The sequence below is a fragment of the Carcharodon carcharias genome, chromosome 2 (assembly GCF_017639515.1).
Source record: "Carcharodon carcharias isolate sCarCar2 chromosome 2, sCarCar2.pri, whole genome shotgun sequence".
NCBI lineage: Eukaryota > Metazoa > Chordata > Chondrichthyes > Lamniformes > Lamnidae > Carcharodon > Carcharodon carcharias.
The window spans coordinates 155,507,919-155,530,499 of NC_054468.1; the positions used below are offsets into that span (position 1 = coordinate 155,507,919).

General features: G+C 45.8%; 1 protein-coding gene across 1 annotated transcript in view; it reads right to left on the bottom strand.

The window, feature by feature from the left end:
- LOC121269593 (synaptojanin-2-like) overlaps positions 1-22,581 on the bottom strand; it is a 505,511-nt gene that overhangs the window by 313,908 nt on the left and 169,022 nt on the right. Inside the window, exons 11-14 of the mRNA XM_041174296.1 lie at positions 22,295-22,448; positions 11,881-12,072; positions 9,021-9,105; positions 8,432-8,572 (exon numbers count right to left, since the gene is read on the bottom strand). Of these exons, the coding sequence (XP_041030230.1) occupies positions 8,432-8,572; positions 9,021-9,105; positions 11,881-12,072; positions 22,295-22,448 (572 nt within the window). The remainder of the gene's footprint in view (positions 1-8,431; positions 8,573-9,020; positions 9,106-11,880; positions 12,073-22,294; positions 22,449-22,581) is intronic.

Genomic DNA, 22,581 nt, shown 5'->3' on the forward strand with positions numbered 1-22,581 from the left:
GTTGTCAGAATGAGTTGCATCACTGAGATGCTGGCTATTCTCACAATAGAATGTCATGTTGGAACAAGTGAGGCAGGCTAGCCCGCTCATACGTCTTGGTTTCTTCACCCTACACGGAAAGAGAGCTCACAACAGTTGCGCATGTCTCAAATGGGTGGCGGTGTGCCAGACTAGCACAATCTGACCCCGATGGAGGTGGTGGTGCTGGACAATGTGAGGGTGTCATCAGAACAGGCCATCAGGTGATGGTGAGACAGGAGGCCATGAAGAGCATCAATTTGAATGCTCAATCATCAGATGAATGGCAGGGAGGAATTTCTTGTCCAATGCACACTATGGGCTCAATCGTCCCAGGTTTGCACTAATTGCGGCAGTGAGCGGGAAAAACGACTTTTTGCCCACCGGCTACAATGGCGACTTCTCATGGCAATTTGTCCTAAATCCGCCGCATTAATTATCCATGCCTGGGAAAAATGCCATTTCAATGGCAGGCAAACTCCAATTTGCCCTCCATGCCATCACCTCGTTGCTTCATCACGCCGGGGGCCACATTTAAAGTACAGCCATACGCATACCTCTCAATGCTTCCAGTCCAGGACTGCTGCAAGGAGGACATAGCTCCAAAAGGCAAGAAGACTGCAGCCCCCCGGTTTAGTGATGGGTCCCCTGAGGGCCTTTTGGGAGCCGTGGAGGCCTGCCGTCAGGTTCTCTATCCCCGCTCTGGCTACAGGAGGGGCAGTAACATTACCATTCTGGCTTAGTAGGCAATGGCAGTGGTGACCATTGCCAATGTTGTAAGAAGAGGTTGGCCATCCAATCCAGATATAGGGTGGATGATCTCATCCGTGCAACCAGGGTATGGCAACCACCTCATCACTCTAAACTCACACACTCAAGGCCATCACACATTCACTGGTATCTCACTCACTGCCAGCTAAACGGATATCACCACTCACTCTCTCACACATACCCTCTCATCTCCATCTGGCCTCATCTCCTCTGGGGATTGCCTCCTCAGCCTCACCATCTTGAGGCCACTTGCACAGGTGTCCCCAGACACACACTGGGAGACCCTCCTTCCCCAGTACAGCCCTCGCCCTGCAGCCTCTTCCCTTGCCTAAGGCCACATCTCCCCCTTCCCAAAGCAAGCCCTAGTCCTAGTCCTAGTGGAAAAGCCACTCACACCTTATGATTGGTCTGGTAGGTAGAGCTGCCCATGAGCTCCCCTAAAAGTGATGTGGTGCTGCCTGTGAAGCCTGGCGCTGATGGCTGCGAGTGCTGACCGAAGCAAGGTAGGCAAACAAACCTTGACATCCCGAGTGAAGTGCAGTTTGCCAAGTGCACGCCTTATATATGCTGTTGTGAAACACGTCAATGTGTAATCACATCTAGTGTGGCAGGATGATTCCTCCGGGCTGGGCTTGTAATGCATTTGCATTACAGTGAGGTTCCTGACGTCTGGCGGCAGGAAATGCGGCCCGCCATTGATGGGCAGAGCAAATGATTGCAAACTCACTTCATGACATCATGAAACAAATTTTTGGCCTTCTCGCCATATTGTCCGCTTACGCCAACGAACACACCTGATGCCAGCGGACATGGAAAGTTCTACCCTGTGACTTTATAAATGCTATGGGGTTAGCTGTGCTGAGGTAGCTGCTGAGTAGCCCGAGGTCTCATCACCACATACTTCTGTTTCCCACAGGGCCTGCAGTGGAGGGAGCTGAGTGTCCAGCACATTCATCACCTGCCTCCTCAGTGGGGGGAGATTCCACAGGGCTGGTACAATCACATCCTACCTCCGCACCATTCACCAGTGCAGACACACTCATCTCAGCTAGGCCTCAATCACTGAGCTAGTAATCCAGAGGCTAATCTAGGCTAATATTGTGGGGATATGGGTTCAAATCCCACCATGGCTACTGGCGAAATTTAAATTCAATTAATAAAATCTGGAATTGAAAGCAAAGCTAGTCTCAGTAAAGGTGACCCTGACAACTATCATCAATTGTTCTAAATACCCATCTGGAATACTATTGTCCTTTCAGGAGGGAAATCTGCAATCCTTACTTGGTCTGGCCTACATGTGACTCCAGAGCAACAGCAATGTGGTTGGCCTAGCAAGCACTCAGTTCAAGGGCAATTAGGGATGGGCAACAAATGCTGGTCTTGCCAGTGATGCCCACATCCTATGAAAGAATTAAAAAGGGGGGGGCACTGGGTGAGTGTCACATCATAAGTGAGCAGGAGTGAGGCAGAGACAGCTGGGGGCAGTCCTGGATGTCTCATAGTGGAGGGCACCACCTGACCAATCAAGGCAATGGAAGCAAATCTTCAAGATGCTAATGGTCTGTTCAATGCAGATTTGTGTTAGCAAATGGCTCTGGTTGTAGTGCCTCTCTGCATTCGTGCCTATGTATTCTATGGGTGTCAGGATCCACCTTTTCAGGAGATAACCTTTATACCCCAGCAGACACCCATGAAGCCTGGGTGTTGGCCTGAAGAAGTGCACCAACTGGGACTCTCGTAGGATGAAGGAATCATGACAGTTTCTGGGAACCAAGCATAGAGCAGCTGGACATTTAATGAGCAAAAGCCTTTTATGCTCTGGAATCTGGGTGACAGGTCCCTCAGTGCCTTTATGGTCATATAGATGCAATTGATGACCCCCTGGGCCTGTGAGAATCTATCAATGATGACAAATGCAATGACTTCTGTGCCTGCGATGTTCAATCTGTCTCAAAATGTATGTAGCTCCTCGCCCTCCAAAATAGGGCACCTACGACTTGCCTGATGGTGTGATCATCTGCCGACAGCAAGATACCTCCCAGGTCTACAGCTGATCCCTGGAAAGACCCAGGTGCCACCATGGCCTTGGCAACTGCTGGTAGGGAACAGCCAAAGGTGCCTCGAGGCATCAGGCCATTACGGACTAGAGTGCAAATGTAAAAGAGCATCTGTCTGAATAGGTGCAGCCTCCTACAGCAATGACACTCTGTCATTTGAAAGTAGCTAATCCTTGGGCAGTACCCGAGGTCTTGGGTAGTGGCACCTTCTCCTTGCAGCCTTTCTCTGTGCTCCTCTAGCCTCCTCCTGACCAGGAGGATGCATCTGCCACAACCCACCCTCACTATTCTGTTTAAAGTTAGAGTACCTGCTCACATCTCAACATCCTCAGTTGTTGGTTGTTCATTCACCAGGGCTTCCTCTGCCAACCTTTGCTGCCCAAGTGATGCCAGTAGCCTCAAGTCCTTCTCAGGAGTCCCACCACTCACTGTTCACAAATACAAGCCTCTCAGTACTAGCGATGGCAACTCTGTGCCACTGGTTGAATAGCTGAGCATTATTATTCATTTCTTTGGTATGGTGACCAGTGCATCCATTGGCCCTCATGGCTCCCCCACATTGTCCACGGCAGCTAAACCCTGACATGTCCCAGACACTGCATGTTCCCCGTGCTTCCCAACTGAAAATTTAAAACTGCTCATGTGAAGCCTTTTAATGAGCTCATTTTAATGAGTTAATTGGAGGCATGTGGGTTCCTGGCTCCCTCCACTCCTGCCCTTCCCTTTGAAAACTACATCACATTCCAGAGATATCACGATCCGGTGCTGCCCTCCAGGAATGCTATCTTCTATGTATTCCCACACCCAAACTCACCCCAAGCACAACTGAAAATCCAGCTCATAACATCAGATAATTGTTCCCGCGATAGCTGATCATGTTTCTGTTAAGTATGTTCCCATGCTATCACTACGTCACAACAATGTATGAAAACTTTCAATCTCTCATGCTCTAAATCAAGCCCAAATGGTTTTCCAGGTCTGGACAACCAAGCAAAAAAAAAATCCTTTAGTATTCACCAGAATTCACGCCTGTGCTGAACATGAAAGATCTTGGAGTCCTCTAATTGTAATAAAGACATTATATGCAGCTTTTAAGCATTCAAATGGTTTTCCTTGTAACGACCTGTTGAGATCTCAATCAGAAAATACATCCTTTTCTGAAAGTTGGAAATAAATTCATATTTATAAAAACTCAATTATTATAAAGAGTTAACGATCTATTTAAATATAAATTTCAGCAAAAAAAAGATTCATTTGTATGACACCCTTAACTTGTTCAAAAATCTCAGAGAAGTCTAATTAAAAAAAAGGAATATCAAGCTAAAGAAGGAGATACTTGGAGGAATGACCAAACAGCTGGATTTTAAAGATGTTAAAGGACAAGAGAGAGTTAGGAAGGAAGAGAAGTTTAGTGAAGAAACTCCAGAAGTTGGGGCCTAGATAGCTGAAGACATGACCACCAATGACAGGGTGATGAGCAAGAGGTCAGAGTTGGTGGATTGAAAGTTTGGGGTGTGGTTTGTTGGAGGACTAGAGGTAGTTTCAGAGACAGGCAGTGAAAAATCCATGAAGCAGTATAAATATAAGAATGAACATTTTAAACCTGAATTCTGGTGGGACTAGGGGCCAATGCAAGTCAATGAAGCCAAGGATGATGGGTGAACAGGAATTGGTGAGAGATAGGGCATTAGCATTTTAAATGAGCTGAAGTTTATGGATGGAGTGGAGGACAGGAGAGTGGCCAGGGAACACTAATAGTCAAGTTTGAAGTTGTCAAAGGCACGGGTGAGGATTTCAGCAGCAGATGAGCTAAGGCAGGAACTGAAGCAGGCAATATACTGAGTTGAACTAGTCAGTCTTTCTAATGGATAGGCTAAGGGATCAGAAGTTCAGCTCAGGGTCAAATATGGTGCTGCATTTGTAAACAGTCAGGGAAATCAGCTGGGGAAAGAGATAAAAGTGAAGCCAAGGCTATGGAATTTGTTGAGGTCAAAGGGCTTTGGTCTTCTCACCATTTAGTTGAGGAAATTGTATATTGGACAAGCAGTCTCTTAACACAGATGCAGTGGATGAGCTCAGAGTGGGGCTGGAAATGTGGAGCTAGGTGTCATCAAGATTACAAGGAGAAGCTGTCTTTGTATGATGTCACCAAGAGGCAGCTTGTAGATGAAGAAGGCCGGTAGGGTCGGGGGGGTGGGACAGTGTTGGTCTCAAGGATCAGACCTTAGAATTAGACATTGCTGGAGCTTTGGCGATGATTAGTCAGGTAGAAATGAACCAAGTCCCACTCAGCCGAACAACAGAGGAGGAAGATGGTGTGGTCAATCATGTCAAAAGCTGCAAAGGGGTCAAGGAGGGATAGTACACCAAGGTCACAGTCAGAATTTAATTACTTTGATTATGGCCATTTCAGGATTGTGACAGGGATAGAAACCCGATTGCAGAGTTTCAGGTAGAGAATGGAGAAAAGATAGGTATGGACTTGGGAGACAACAATACATTTAAGAATTTATGACAGGAGAGGGAGATAGGATGGTAGTTTGTGTAACAGAGATGTTGACACCAAGGTTTTCAATGGTTGGGGGGAGGAGGAAGGGAAGAGGTTGGTGATAAAGGCAGTTCTGAAAACAAAAGGGATAGTATCTGAGTAGAGAAAATCATCTACAATGTAACAAAGCATGGGTGGGGGGGGTGGGGTGGGAGGGCGACAGGAAAGAAATTTGGATTTTCACGTTTCTAATTCTGTTGTGTCAGCTTCACAGACTAAAATCCATATTCCTCCAACATTTATAAGGGTAGCGCCCGCTAAACTAGAGGTGACCTGCTGAGATGGTAGTCCTGATAATGAAAACTTATAAATGGAAATAACCTAAAGATGGGTCTTGGAAAATTTCAAGTGATGGGCTGTGACTATTTCCTTCGGCAGCTTGTTCCATTGTGTGCTTGTCCTTGGGAAGAAAGAATGTTGATACACTGTCTTGCAAACAAATGGTCTTTGTAGTTTGTGTGGATAGTTATCTCATGTTTTGTCATTGCCGGAGGATGCCAGGTACTTGTTTCTGTTAATTCCCACCAGTCCATTCCACATTTAATAGAATGCAGTGAGTCTATTTTCCTCCCTCCTTTGCTGTAGTGATTCATATTTCAAATCTTTGATCAAGAATGGGACACTCCTATATTTCCCACACTGGTTTGTGCAGAATTAAGCAGCACACCTTTGGATCACCTCATTCTTGTTTATATTTCTCGCCATATCAGGATCCCCCATTCTACTTGCACTCTCCAGGATTGGGTGAACAAATGTTTGGTGAGCTATAACTCTGATATTTGTGTTGCAATACCAACGATTCCTCCTCAGAAATCCAAGAATGCCTAATATCATATCTAACTGAAAAGCAGGAGACCAAACAGTGCCTCAGAAAAAATGCTGTGAAAAAAGATTTGCATTTATATAGTACTTCTTATGATCATCAAAAGTCTCAACATGTTTTGCAGTCAATGAGGTACTTTTGAAGTGTTGCCACTGTTGTAATGCTGGAAACAGTGTCTAACTTGCACACAGCAAGCTCCCGTAACCAGACAACTTGTTTCTGTGACACTGACTGAGGGATAAATATTGGCCATGACTCCAGTGATAACTCTTCTTTGAATGGTAAAGGCCTTTTAAAACTGGGAGACAGCATTCAGTATTTAGTAATTTGTGAGATTTGGAAAAGCTGAGTGAGTGGGCAAATGTATGGCAGATGCAGTATAATGTGGATAAATGTGAGGTTATCCACTTTGGTAGCAAAAACAGGAAGGCAGATTATTACCTGAATAGCTATAAATTCAGAGAGGGGAATGTGCACAAGACCTGAGTGTTCTCATACACCAGTCGCTGAAGGTAAGCATGCAGGTGCAGCAGGCGGTAAAGAAGGCAAATGGTATGTTGGCCTTCACAGCCAGAGGATTCAAGTACAGGGGCAGGGATGGCTTGCTGCAATTATACAGGGTCTTGGTGAGACCTGGAATATTGTGTGTAGTTTTGGTCTCCTCATCTGAGGAAGGATGTTTTTGCTATAAAGGGAGTGCAGCGAAGGTTTACCAGACTGATTCCTGGGATGGCGGGACTGACATATGAGGAGAGATTGAGTCAGTTAGGATTATATTCGCTGGAGTTCAGAAGAATGAGGGGGGATCTCATAGAAACCTATAAAATTCTAACAGGACTAGACAGGGTAGATGCAGGAAGGATGTTCCCGATGGTGGGGGAGTCCAAAACCAGGGGTCACAGTCTGAGGATACCGGGTAGACCATTTAGGACTGAGATGAGGGGAAGTTTCTTCACCCAGAGAGTGGTGAGCCTGTGGAATTCACTACCACAGAAAGTAATTGAGGCCAAAAAATTGTATGTTTTTAAGAAGGAGTTAGATATAGCTCTTAGGGGAGAAAGGGATCAAAGGATATGGGGAGAAAGCGGAAGCAGGCTATTGGGTCGGATGAACAGCCATGATCATGGTGAATGGCGGAGCAGGCTCGAAGGGCCGAATGGCCTACTCCTGCTCCTATTTTCTATGTTTCTATGTAAGTGGAGTTGTGCGTAAATTATTTTCTGAAACTAAATTAACAGGGGGTTCAGAATTGGTAAAAGATCGGCTGAATGGAAACTAGACTAGCTGAAAGGCCATTTAGTTCAGAAAACTTATGTTGATGCAGTTAAAAGTTTCTGCAAAAATAGCATTAGAATTCAGCATTTATTTCAGTGTCGACTGAAAACTAAAAGCGCACTGAAATGGAGATATGTCAGCGAGCAAATATGAACAAAATAAAAAGTCTGATTGACAACATAGTAAAAGTGAAGATGGAGGAGGGAGGGGAAAAGGTAGAAGGATTTAAAGGAGGTTGTTAGTTATGGAGAAAGAAGTCAGAGGTTGCCTTTGCTCTTCAGAATGATCATTCATTAGTGCATGGTCTTAGCAGAAGTAAATGAGACAGGTTGAGATGCAGTCCTACCAGATCTAATAATGGATGGCTAAAGCAAGTGTGACAGATATGTTCAAGTGTGCACCCCTTAGATTTGAAAAACAAACATGAGGACACACACCAGGGGGAACAACCAAGACAACAGCGAGTAAAAGTTTTGCTAGGAACAAGGGCAAAAGTGGAGTTGAGAAAATGGTTGATAAAACTGGCAGCTTAAGTTTTGCAGCAAATGGTAGGTCAGAAGCTAGGCAGATAGGAGATTAAAAGGGCTTGGAAATGGCTCAGGGGAACAGCTTTTTTCCAGGAACATTTGCAAAATGAATTGGGTTGGAAGTGGTGTAGAAGGTTGAGGGTGGTGATGGATGCAGATACAGCAGTGTCATCGTCAGCAGTTGGGACCATAGAAGTAAGTGGAAGATAGGAAGTTTAAAGAGACATAAGTAGAAGAGTTTACATGGAAGGAAAGATTTAAGGTAGGTCAGCGCGGCAGTAAATTCAGGAGAAAAGGTCGGTGAGCTGAAATAGATATTGAAATCGCTAAAAAAGTGCTTTAAGTTACAAAATCCAAATATCTCAATAAAATTCAAAAGAATTAAATTTAGCTTCAAGTAGCAGCTGCTAACCTAATATAGGGTACATGATGGAGTCGAACAAAAATATACAAACAGACACCGACAAGTTGCCCTGAAGTCAGCATGATGTACTTATGCGTCCTGGAGATTGCCTTCTGAAGCTGTTCTGCCCATGCTTTCTTGTTAGTTGTGCTGCAAAAAATTGTGGTAGAGCTTAAAAAACTTTGTAACCGGCTTTATTATGTGCACTAAAGTAGTTTGCTTGATCAACCAATAATATCTAGGGTATTGAAAAATATGGAAAACCCTACAGTGTAATATAGTTTGAAAATATAATATTCATATTAGATGTTTTAATTTCAGATTTCCAGTATGGGCAGTTTTTATTTTCAATTCAAAAGGAGGTGAATTATTGGGAAGTATACAAAGTAATTAAGAAATGTTGCAAATGTAAATTAGTCCCAATTCAAAACAATTATGACAGTAATAGCGTATTTGATATCAATGAGGGAAACAAAAGGAACCAGTAACCATCCACTTAGAAGCAACGTAACTGATGCTAGAACTTCAAAAGTCAAACAAGCCTTTGATACCTGGCCCGCTGAAACAAAAGTTATTAGATGAGTTGAGAGTTGCTCACCTAGCATTGACAATGTTTCCTGCACTGAGCTCCACCATTTCCTGAAATCCAATAGCAAAGATGTCTGGTGGATAGCTCTCGTTATCTATGTAAAGAACCAAAAAATGAAAGTTTAACAAATAGTGCTGAAATACTATAATAATTCTGATCACACATTGGGTGTGTGAAGCGATTTTGGTGGCGGGGGGGGGCATTTAATCGAACAGTTGGGGATCCCACTGCCTTACTGCCTCTGCCCTGATTAAATGCAGGCAGGAAGGTTCATGGATGGCCTTCCTGCTGCTGTCCATTGAGACCCTTAAGTGGGCAATTAATCTTCAATTAAAGGCCTTATCCCACTACCGCTGATGTTCACCCAGCAGCGAGCGAGGGAACTCGCCATGCAGGAAGCTCCAAAAACAAACCCTGTCAAGATTGTTTGCAGGCTTCCAGGAGGGAGCTCCTCGTTCAATGGCACCTAGTTCCTGACCAAGGAACCCGGCATCAGGAAGTGGGGGAGGGGGGTGCCTGCTGAGAGCCAACCCCCTAGCCTTGCTGCCGACTCCCCTCTGCCCCTCACCTGTGGCCCCAATCCTGCAAAGCCACCAACATTCATTGTTGGCCCGGAATCAGTGGTGATCCCTTGGCCTTGGATGCGTGCACTACCAGCAGCTACCACTGCTCCATCAGTGGCACTGCTGAACAAGGCACAGCTGCCAGCCTCTGACTGGCTGGTACTGCCTTGAGGGGGGGGATGAGGGGCAAAATTCCTGCCCCTGGGGTCAAGGAAAGGCCCACTGCTGCCCAGTTTTCTATTGGGCCTTCACAAAAGACAGTGACACCTCCAGCTGGCAGGAGATGCCCCTATCATCTACATTAAATACCACCTATTATTTTATTCATCTTTCAAACTTAACTTAACAAAGCTTTAACGATTTTGCTCCAAGAACACCGGCTTCCCTAGCTGCTCATAAAAAATATCATAAAAATTTAGAACACAGGAGGCCATTCAACCTATTGTGTCCATGCCAGTTGACAAGTATATAGGACTTCGTATCAAAATTTGTAGATGACACAAAATTCACAAATATAGTAAACAGTGAGGATGATAGGAAGCTCAGAATGACAGGCAGACTCATGAAATAGACAGACACATGGCAAGTGAAACTTAATGCAGAGAGACGTGAAGTGATTATTTTGCTAGGAAGAATCAGGAGAGGAAATATAAATTAATAATGTTAAAGGGGGTGCAGGAACAGAGAGACCTGGGGATGTACATAAACAAGTCTTTGAAGGTGGCAGGAGAAGCTGAGATGGGTGTTAAAAAGGAACAGTTACAATAATCTGAAATTTATTGCCTGAAAGGGCAGCGGATGCAGATTCAATAATAACTTTCAAAAGAAATTGGAAAAATACTTGGAAGGGGGGAGATTTGGCTTCATAAATATAGGCATAAGAGCACAAAAGCGAGGAAGTTATGCTAAGCTTTTATAAAATATTGGTCAGGCCCCAGTTTGAATATTGTTGTCAATGCTGGACACCACACTTTTGGAATGATGTCAAAGCTATAGAGAGTTTGCAGAGGAGATTTACTGGAATGTTACCATCAAGAGAATAACAAGAGAAGGGAAAGCACAGATACCTGACAGCTAGATAAGATGCTCAAGAAGGCACGTGGAATACTTGCGCTTATTACCTGAGGCAAAGAACGTGAGAGCAGGGAGGTCATACCGGAACTGTTTAAAATATTAGTTAGACCACAGCTGGAGTACTGCATACAGTTTTGCTTACCAGGCTATAGAAAGATGTGATTGTGCTAGAGGGTAAAGAAGATTTATGAGGGTGTTGGCTGGACTGAAGAATTTTAGTTACTAAGAAATATAGACCTAGAGTTGATTTCTTTGGGACTGAGGCAGCTGAAGGGAGACCTAATTGAAACATATAAAACTATGAAGAGTCTAGATAGAATGGATTAGGAAGCCTAATCCCATTTTCCAGCTCTTAGTCTGTCGCCTTATAGGTTACGCAACTTCCGGTGCCTATCCAAGTATTTTTTTTATTGTTATCAGGGTTTCTGACTCTACCATGCTTTCAGGCAGCAAGTTCCAGATCCCCACCACTCTCTGGGTGAAAACATTTCTCCTCAAATCCTCTCTAAACCTCAACCTCTCACTCTAAATCAATGCTTCCTGATTATGGACCCTTTAAACCAAGGGAAATAGAGCCTTCCAAATCCATTCTATCTAGACTCCTTTCAGGCAATAAATTCCAGATTATTGTAACTGTGCCTTTTTAACAGCCATCTCAGCTTCTTCTGCCACCTTCAAAGATTTGTTTATGTATACCCCCAGGTCTCTCTGTTCCTGCACCCCCTTTAACATTATTAATTTATATTTCCTCTCCTGATTCTTCCTAACAAAATAATCACTTCACATCTCTCTGCATTAAGTTTCACTTCCCATGTGTCTGCCTATGTCATGAGTCTGTCTGTCATTCCGAGCTTCCTATCATCCTCACTGTTTACTATATTCGTGAATTTTGTGTCATCTACAAATTTTAATATTAAGTCCTGTATACGCAAGTCCAGGTTATTAACATATACTGAAAAGAACAGAGGTCGCAAGACAGATACCATTGCACACTTTCCTCCAGTCTGAAAAACAAGGACACACCACTACTCTCTGCTTTCTATCCTTTCACTTAAATCTGAACTTTCTGATAATATACCTGGATAATGTTTGTGCTAAGTAGTTTGCAGAATGCATATATATGTCTGGCAATTTAAATAAATTTCGACATTAATTCTGTGAATGAAGGGTTCCAAATAACTGAACATATTCAAGTTAAGTATAAATTTGAAAAGTTAAGTTCGGCAACTTACCCTGGAATTTGGGTGTTTCATTCTGTTTGAAAGAATCAAGTAACCAACTACTGAGTTCCACACTACTGAGCATGTTGCTTCTGAACTGTTTACCACCATTTACATTCCAGGTCCCAATGCTGATGCGAACACACTTAATATTGGTGTATTCTACCTGCCGTTCACACATAGCTTGCAAAATCCCAGGAGGTGCTGTAAGACAATGGGACAATTAGAAATCTATCATCATTTCATATTACACACAGTTAGTTAAAGCATAGGATACCACCATGAATGAAAAGGGCAGGAAAGACGACAAGGTGGCAGGGATTTAAGTCTTGAAAGTCCTGAGACAGACAGGTGTCCCGGCCAGAAGGCAGGAAGGAAAAAATATATATCTACGTCAACTTGGCTACTTTATAAAATTATTATTTTTATTTTAAAAATGGACAAGGCTTTACCCTGACTAGCCATGACTCTTACCAGAGGAATTTCTAATCTTCAGAAAGCAGCAGGGACCTCGTTATTTTTAAATAGGTACGAATGTCCTCCATAACTGCCAACAATCAAATTCCAAAGAAATGCACCGACCCCCTTTAACATTTCTATGGCACTGAATACAGAGACGGTATGTCTGCAAAAGACAAAAGGACCCTGACTCCTCTATTAAATTCAATGGTTTATATGAGTGAAATCAAAAACACCTTTCTCTCTACGGACGGGTAGTGAGTGGAGAAATCAGGGCTGCTAAAATTAATCCCCCCTCCTGTTCATAACAGAAATTGGGAGCTCAAATCTGGGAAAACCCAATCTGAATTTGGTTTGAGTCTAAAATTTTAAAACGAGCCTGAATTGGATACTGAAAGAAATCAATTGGAAGCCAAAGAAGGAAAATTCGGTGGCTGGGGCTAATTTCAAGACAAGTAACTTACCACACCAAATTCCTTGTCCTAACACTAAGAAAGTGGCAAAGTTTGATGCCCAAATGTTTGTTCAACAAGAGCATTTAAACTGGGAATCTTTGGCAGCCCTTAGCACAGATCAATTGAAAGCTGCAGCTAGGGAGATACAGTTCAAATTATCCAGCAAAATAGAAATGAACTAATCCTGGCATTGGTAGAACATCTAGATCTGATGTTACCAGTAGAGCAGTCAGATGAAGAGCTCAACCACGACTCCGTAACCCCTCCAATAGCCAATTATGAGCTGGAAAAGCTTAAATTGCCGCTAGAATCTCAGGAGAGGGAAAGGGAGAAAGAGAGGGAAGCTCAAGAGAGAAAAAGGAGAGAGAGAGCAAGGGAACAAGAGAGGGAAAGAGAATTCAAGCTCTAAAAATTGGAAACGGAGCTAGCAGCTCAAAGGGAATGAGAGAGCAGACAACTAGCCACTGCAAGGGAAAATCTTTCTCTACCTGGCAGCATCCGCTTTTCCCCTAACCTGGAGCCACTCTCTGAGGCCCTCAAATGTGCAATATTCCTTCCTAAATTTAAAGAAACTGATGTGCAGTCATTTTTACCACATTTGAGAAAATAGCAAGACAACGAAAATGGCCCTCGAAGATCTGGACATTTTTAGTTCAAGGGCAGTTGTCAACGAGAGCCCAGGAGGTCTACACCATGCTGCCTTCCGAAGTGTCCCTAAATTATGAGCAGACTAAGGCTACCACCCTAAGTGCCAATGAGTTTGTCCCAGAGGCATACCGCCAACAATTCCGGAATTCTCGAAAGAAGCCATCTCAAACCTATGTCGAGTTTGAACAGCTGAAACAAATTGTGTTCAACCAATGGATAAGGTCCCTAAAAATCCCACACACCTGAGGGTGTAGTACTGTTGGAGGGATTCAAAAATTTCCTACCCTCCAACCTATGAGTACACCTCATGAATCTTCACAGCCAGGGGTGCAGCAGTCACAGCAGACAGCTATGACCTCACCCATAGGCCTGGACATTCAGGTAGACCTTTCCAAACTACACCTATGAGCACTGGAAAGAGAAACAGGTCAATCTAGATAGGAAAGGGCACCCAACCAGAAAACAGGAAAGAGGGTTCAAGAAGCCCCCCTACAGCCCAACAGGAGAATTCTCAGAGGCCGGTGTGTCCTCATTGCAACAAAATGGGTCATTCCAGATCCAAATTGCTAGAGATTGCGAGGCAAACCAGTTGGCCTAGGCAGGCTTCACGTGAATAGTCCCCCAAAGAATGCCTTAATATGTTGTGCAGCAGAGTCTCTCGCTACAGAAATTTACCCATTGGAGGGCATGGGTAAACTCCCACAGTGTTTCCAGAGTTTTGTCCATTCAGGAAAAATGTCCCCACTACCTGTCCCAAAATGTGATCAAGTCCATGGTACTGCTCCGGGACACAGGGGCCACTCAGTCCTTAGGGCGGAATCATCCCCACACCATATCGTCCCAAACCCGCCATATTAATTATGTATTCCTAGGAAACACACCATTTCCAAAGCAAGCGGGCTCTCATTCGCCCACCACATCACCACACCATTTCATCACGCTGGGCGCCATATATAAAGCCCAGCCGCATGCACACATCTCAGTGCTTCCAACCCAGGAAAGATGACAGGATGGCCCAGAGAAACAAGAAGGCTGCAGCCCCAGGATCAGTGACGAGTCCATCCTTTTGGATGCAGTGGAGACTTGCTCTACCCCCACTCTGGTTGCAGAATGGGCAGCAACCTCATAAATCTGGCTTGGAAGTGGGGGCAGCGGTGGTCAGCACCAATGCCTTGCAAAAGAGGACAGTGCTAAAAAAAAAGATGAATGGTCTCATCCTTTCCGGCAATGTAATTCTATCTTCTCATTACTTTCAACTCATACACTCACAAACTCATCACGCACCCACAGGGATCTCACACCTCAAGGGACAACACCACTAACTCTCACACACACCCTCACATCTTCCTCAGGCTCATATCCTCTGGAGCTCAGGTCCTCATCCTGTCCATGGTTCTGCTCACTGCACAAACATTCCACGCGGTGCCATGCATCCTGCTCACACTCTATCCATCTGCTTTCATGCAGGAGAAATTGGCTCATATCAGCAGGGAGAGGTCCCAGACCGGGGGGACCACAGTAGGCCCCACACTCACTTTGAGGAGTGCGCCATCACACTGACAAGTGAGGACATGCAATGTGTCTGCAGTGACAGTGAGGTTGGCAGCAAACACTTGTGTTTGCCATGCTGCACCACTTCAGCCCTCTCAATGCAAATATGCTCTCTCTCCTGCTTTTGACTCTGCTGCCATGCATTAATTATCTCTACTTTGGTTCACAGAGAGCTCTGCCAAGACTCCCACACCCTCAGCCAGCCAGTCCCTCAGCTCCATCCAGGTCCTTACCTCCAGCTAAGAGGACTCCTCCAGTATTGAAGATCTGGAAATAAACATCCTGGTAGATCCATCACAGCGCTTACCACACCCTCCACCAGCGCAGAGACACACATCTCGGTGGAACCTAGGTCTAGAGCAGGCTCAGGTTCACAATCTGATGGTCACTACACATACACATGTCCACAGCAGGAGGAGGCAGGTGCTCTCCAGCACTCGGAGGACTGCTGGGGATTGGGCATCTGTGAGGTCCAAGTCAGATGACGAGCCTCTGGATTCGGCCTTCCAACTCATCGTGGAGAGTCAGCAGAAGGCGGGGGAACATCATGCAGAGCTGTTGGGAGCCCTCAGCAGAGTGGCTTGCGAGTCAGAGTGCATCTGCCTGCTCTGTGATGAAGTGGTATCGACAGGTGCATGTATTCAGGTCTTCATAGGGAGTGTGGTGGACGTCATGGAGACCCTGGTCCAGCAAAACACAGATGTGTGTGCAGACCTGCACTCCATCGCGAAAGCCATGGGTAAGTTCCTGCAGTGGCAACATGAGGGGGAAACAGGGCACCTCAATGTCCCTCCAGGTGCTCCTTCCCCTTAGAGAGTCAGACTGGGGTCTCCAGGCACCAAAAGGGAGGAGAAGCGGCAGCTGGACAACCTTGGGTCATCCACTCAGGAATCTCAGAAGCTCTCCTCTCCCAAGTCCCCTTTGCCTGTGAGCCCCTCAACCTCATCCTCTGTCACCACAGAGGGAGCAGTTGGCTAATGATTGACTCTGAAGCGAGAAGTGTGTGTGTGGGGCAGGGCCTTTCGGAGCCTCAATCAAGCATTCCCCCACCACAGAGGTCCTTCACATAGCACACTCACCTCAATGTCCTGCGATTTTCAATGCTGCCGGCTGGGGTTCACGTTCAATTGTCCATCTGAACTGACCTGCATCTCCACCCATCCACTGATCACACCCCCACGGAGCACCTGATCTCGTCCACCATGACTCTCATTTCACTTTTAATTTGGACAACATGGATTTGGTTTCTCATGAGCTCCCCCATCTTTTCCCCTCCCTCAATCACCAATTTCCTTTCCCCAATCACAGTTCAGCCCCCTGACATCACCTTCCACCTCCCCTCCGTGACCTACCAGCCACAACCCTTTTCCTTTGGGTGTGTCCAGGTGAACGTGTACGTTTAGTTCTTCCCTGAAAATCCCACCCCGATCCACATTTACCTTGTCCTCCCACCCCCAGGGTCAAACCAACCACCTTTGCTGTCCCTCCTACCGCTATCGGCGAATCCTCACCCTCCCACCCTACTGCCTCACTCTGCCCTCGGTCATTCTCACCATTCTCTCATACCATGCCCATCCTCAGTTCGCTCCCCAGAGGGCAGTCATGGACCTATGACATCCTTGCCTCGCACATTCACCTGGACATTCCCCCGCTCCGGACCCCTTATCCCCTGTCCGGACCCCTTCCTCCTCCTCTCCCTGATATCCCATCCCAGCCCCCCCTTAGTCCTCACACCCCTATCCCCCCAGGACTTCTCCCCCCAACTCCTACCCAATGGCTTAGTCCCTTCCTTCCGGATTCCCTCAGTTACCCTTACTTCTTCCACCACCCTTAGCCCTTCGCCCCTCCTGACTCCTTCCTCCTGCCTTACCTCTTCCTCCAGTCTCACTTCTTCCTCCAGCCTTACTCTTTCCTAATCTTGACTCCCTCAGACACCCTCAATTCTTCCTCCAGCTTTACTCCTTCCCCCTTCCCGACTCCTTCCTCCATCAGAAATCCGACCCCTCTCATACTTCTTCATCCCCCTGGATTCCTCCCCCCCTCCAAACTCCTTCCCTTATATCTTCCGCCCCCGTACATCTGCTTTCCCAGTTGCCACCTTCTCCCAGTTAATCCCTCCTCCCCCATACTCAACCGCTCCCAATCTCACCCTCCGACACCTTCATTCCCCCTCCCTACTTTACCCCCAACTTCTTCATTCCCCCTCCCAACCTCACCCTCCTGACACCTTCATTCCCCCCTTCCAATCTCACCTCCATGATACCTTCATTCCCCCCTCCCAACCTCACCCCCCTGGCACCTTTCCTCTCCCAGTCAACCCTAGACCATCCTCTGCCACCCCTTTGACCATCAACGGTGACTATCTAATTTCCATGGGCTGCTTCAAGCTGTCCATGAGAATCCACCCTGCATGCCATGGATGTTCCTCCAGGATCCCACTGCTGTCAGGCTGCACTTGCTGCTCCTCGAATGTCCACAATGTGAGCAAGGCCCTGGCAGTAAGTCCCGACTTCTACACATCACACTTGTCAAGACGTATTCTGAAACAGCGTGTTTTCCCGCCAACATGAGTGGACGATCCAGCAGGGGGGATGAGTCTGGTGGACTGGCCTATAATGATATACAGATGTATTACGATGAGGTTCCCAACATCCAATGGCGGGAAATGCAGCCTGCCATTGACGGACTGAGCGGATGATCGCAAACTGGTTTCACAACGTGAAACTGATCTTTGGCTTTCTCACCATATCGTCTACTCATGCCATTGAACACACGCAATGCCAGCGGGCACTGATGATTCCGCTCTTAATGTTGGAGGGAAACCTAAACCTACCCTCTGAGTCTTCCCTGAAGGTCAAAGCCCTGATCAGTGGAGCGGGAGGAGTATCTGTGTTTGCACCCCTTCATAAAGTCCACCGAGCATTCAGGCCCTATTACAGTAGGAATTGTCCCTAAGCTATGTTATAACCATAGCCAGTGTTAATTGCTGTGCAAATCAGAACTCAAAGGGAAACTTGGCTTATGGGCCATACTTTTTTTTTTGTATTCTGAAAATGGGAAGACGACATACCAATCTTAGCAGTAAGAGGTCCAATAACACTTTTCAGATTTTAAAAATTAAAAGTAAAAGTTTTATTAACAAGATAGCCTTACAAAACATTCCCCAAAAAGACTCTACTTGGTCAGATCCCCAAGCAAACACCTCCAAGCAACACTTCCTTTTATATGTTTAACTATAACATCCAGTAATATTACACAGAGCAAACTGCTGCAGCTTCAATAAAGGCATACCACATGACCTCTACCCACTTGCACTCTCTGGTGGAATCCACTTCCGAATAAAACTGCTTGTTGCACCCCAAGGCTATTCTGACTTGACTGGATAGCTGGTTCAAGCGGCAACCTCTCCCAACCAGGGCTAACAGCTCCCAGCTATCTCCCTATCTAAGCTCTTCACAGTAACTCTAAAATACCTTTCTTCCCCTTCATCTCTGGTTCCATTGTTCTCACACCTCTTTGAAACTCAAATCCTTCCAAATATAAAATCTTTTATGTCTTTATCTTGTCTTTGCTTTTGGATCAATTAAATATAATATCCCCACTACTATTTACCTATGGAGCTCCTGCAAGATATTTCTGCAAACATATTTCTTTTTACCTCTGACTCCCCTTTGATATTCAAACAAATTCTCAACTTCTCAAAAAATGTTAGATCTATCTTATTTACTTGTACCTCAAACTTAACACCTCTATCCTTTTCATGTTTTAAACCCCCCAGACAATCTGACTCCTATCAATCTCTTGCCCAGCTTAATTAAATCTCACACACCCACATAGTCACCCAGCCTTCTTTACAGAATAACACAACATTCCCCAAAATATTTTTTAAAAATACCATCCAGTCTCACAGCTACCAATAGCAGGAATCGATTTCCTCATTGGGAATGATTTGGCTGGCAGCCAGGTGCTATCCAGTGATAAAAAAGAGGCCAAGACCAAGCATAAGAAATCTGCAGAGGGACACAAAGCTGGAGAAAGTCCAGAGGCCCAAAAGGGTGGGATCGCACCGTAAACCTTGAGCAAGAGCTGCTCGAAGGTAGCAAGGCCAAATCCAGACCAGTAAAATTAAAAGAGGTCCAGAGAAGGCCCCTAGAATCAGAAATAGATTCCCCAAATATCCACAAATTAAATAGGGACCAGAGAAGCCTAGAGCAGGGAAAGAAATAGTGAAGGAGATGATCCAGGTAGCTGAAGAGCCTGAAAGAAGGCAGGTTATTAAGCCTGGAAAAGAAAAGATTAAGGATGTGCCTGAAGTATGGCTGGCAGAAACCTTCTTTCTGGCATTAAATGGAGACAAAGGGAGTTCCCAAACCAATAAACAGATAGGGAGGGAGATGCCTCCCCCAGTCTAAAAGCCACCACCAGGGAGGGTAGCTGGAACTGCACCTCCACTCAAGGGCAGTGGTGTTCCAGAGGACATGGAAAATGTTAGGAGAGCAGCCCATCCAAAGCCAAAGGCCCTGGCTAGAGGGCCAGTGATTGATTTCACTGACCATTTTATGGCAAAGTCAAATGTGGAGCAGAAAAGTTCCCAAGATCGTCCAGAAAGAGGTGATTCCTCACACAGTTGATAAGCCACCTGGAGAACCAGCAAGAGCTGACCATTCCCCAGAGGGCAGTAGTGTCCCAAAAGATATTGAACTTATCACACAACAGACCAGCAGAGGGACCCCAGCCAGATTGGACCCCGTGCCCACTCACCATCGTGCAGAATTGCAAGAAGGCTGGACAGAGTTAACTGCCCCCTTTAATATGATCCATAATCCTGACCATGTTGCAGCCCTGTAGCCATTTCCAGATTTCCAGTGTGAATGCGAGAGAGGCCTCTGTCAGAAGGCCACCTTCCTGTCATCCTGGCCCAAAAAGACTGGCCCGAGTTCAGGGGGTAACTGTCCGCCTGGTGCTGTGCCAACCAAAAGTGTTAAGCACCAGAAACTGGAATTCAGTTGTGCTAGTGCCTGAACCAGACCTCAAACTGGAATTCCCTAAAGAGGTCAAGGTTCCTTTAACACTCTCCTGACCCTCAGCCGAACCCCAGTCGCTGGGTTTGAACACCTGAGCCCAGAGCTCACCAAAGTGTACAGGCAGGAGCTAGGCTGGACAAAAGCAGCTCAGCCCTATGATCCTAGGGCCCAGCACCCACAGAGTGAGATGTCCAGCACTCCACCACAGTTCACCCAGAGTGGCTTGACCATCACTTGCCCCTTGAGTGATAACCACCCTGTAAAACCCCAGACCCTTTTTGAAATGGAATTCATTTCATTTTACTCCGACAGGGAGAGGCGGGATCCAGCCAGAAGACTGGAAGGAAAATAACAGGTAGCAGGAGAAAGAGCTCTGTCCAGGTGAAGTTCCTGGCCCTCATCTACACTGTGAACTACTGGAACATTGGAGCTTCTGTATCTGTGCCTTCATAACTAATACATCTCTATGTGCCTTCTCCCATCTCAATCATCAGTAATGGAAAGGGTCATCAACTCTGCTATCAAGCGGCACTTGCTTAGCAATAACCTGCTCAGCGGCACTCAGTTTGGGTTTTGCCTGACCTCATTACAGCCTTGGTTCAAACATGGACAAAAGAGCTGAACTCCCGAGGTGAGGTGAGAGTGACTGCCCTTGACATCAAGGCAGCATTCGGCCAAGTGTGGCATCAAGAAGCCCTAACAAAACTGGAGTCAATGGAAATCAGGGGGAAACCTCTCCACTGGTTGGAGTCATATCTAGCACAAAGGAAGATGGTTGTGGTTGTTGGAGGTCAGTCATCTCAGTCCTGGGATATCACTGCAGGAGTTCATCAGGGTAGTGTCCTAGGCCCAACCATCTTCAGCTGCTTCATCAATGACCTTCCTTCCATCATAAGGTCAGGTGTGGGGATGTTCACTGATGATTGCACAATGTCCAGCACCATTCGTGACTCCTCAGACACTGAAGCAGTCCATGTCCAAATGCAGCAAGACTTAGACAATATCCAGGCTTGGGCTGACAAATGGTGAGTAACATTCACGCCCCACAAGTGCCAGGCAATGACCATCCCCAGCAAGAGAAAATCTACCCATCATCCCTTGACATTCAATGGCATTACCATCACTGAATTACCCACTATCAACATCCTGGGGGTTACCATTGTCCTGAAACTGAACTGGACTAGCCACATAAATACTGTGCTACAAGAGCAGGTCAGAGGTTAGGAATCCTGCGATGAGTAACTCACCTCCTGACTCCCCAAAGCCTGCCCACCATCTACAAGGCACAAGTCAGGAGTGTGATAGAATACTCTCCACTTGCCTCAATGTGTGCAGCTCCAACAACACTCAAGAAGCTTGACACCATCCAGGATAAAGCAGCCCACTTGATTGGCAGTCTATCCACATTCACTCCCTCCACCACCGATGCACAGTAGCAGCAATGTGTACCATCTACAGGACGCACTGCAGGAATTCACCAAGGCTCCTTAGGCAGCATCTTCCAAACCCACGCCACTACCATCCAGAAGGACCAGGGCAGCAGATGCATGGAAACAACACCACCTAGGAGTTCGCCTCAAAGCCACTCTCCATCCTGACTTGGAAATAGATCGCCGTTCATTCATTGGCGCTGAGTCAAAATCCTGGAACTCCTTTCCTAACAGTACTCGGGGTGTACCTACACCACATGGACTGCAGCGGGTTCAAGAAGGCAGCTCACCACCACCTTCTCAAGGGCAATTAGGGGTGGGCAATAAATACTGGCCCAGCCAGCGACGCTCAGGTCCTGTAAGTTAATTTTAAAAAGTCCTCGCTTCTATAAAAATTTCAGCTTGCTAACCTCTGAAGGAAGATGCCACTGGACTTTTCGATTCTGGATTCTGGACTCATGTGAAACCATAACTCTTATTTTTATCATGGTCTTGCCCTGTGCCCCTTTCTTTCCCTTATCCCCCTTTTATTGTATGAGTGCAAACAGGGGCTAACATTGTGAAACCCCTTCCCATATTACATGTGTGTGTAAAAATAAACCAACCGTCATATTTTACCTTATCTCAAGTTTGCTGTGGGGTTAATAACAGAGGATTAGATAACTCCAAACTGAAGGCTTGGGGAAAATATGCCACCACTTATAAAAGGGGGAAATCAGAAATCAAAAACACCTTTCTGTTTATGGACGGATGGTGAGTGGAGAAATCAGGGCTGTTTAAATTAATCCCCCCTCCTGTCCGTAACACAGATTATTGCAGGAAACATGGTGATGTGTTTGTCATGAATATGGTTACTTACTGAAAAATGCACTGCTGTCCATCAGCATCCTCGCCTTATCATAATCCTCGTTGTAAAAATCCCCCATGAGGAGCAAATCAATAGCATCTTGTTTAGCTCCTTCAAAGAAATTGGCCTGGATTGTTCGAGATACAGAGCGTGCTCCATCTTTTACCTAGACAAACACAAATACTTTATTAATGAGTTTAGAGCAACAGTTCCATCCTAATTCAACTGTTACACTTCCTAGCCTTTCAGGGGATAGCTCTGGCTCAGTTGGCAACGCTCTCAGCTCAAAGCAAAGCTAA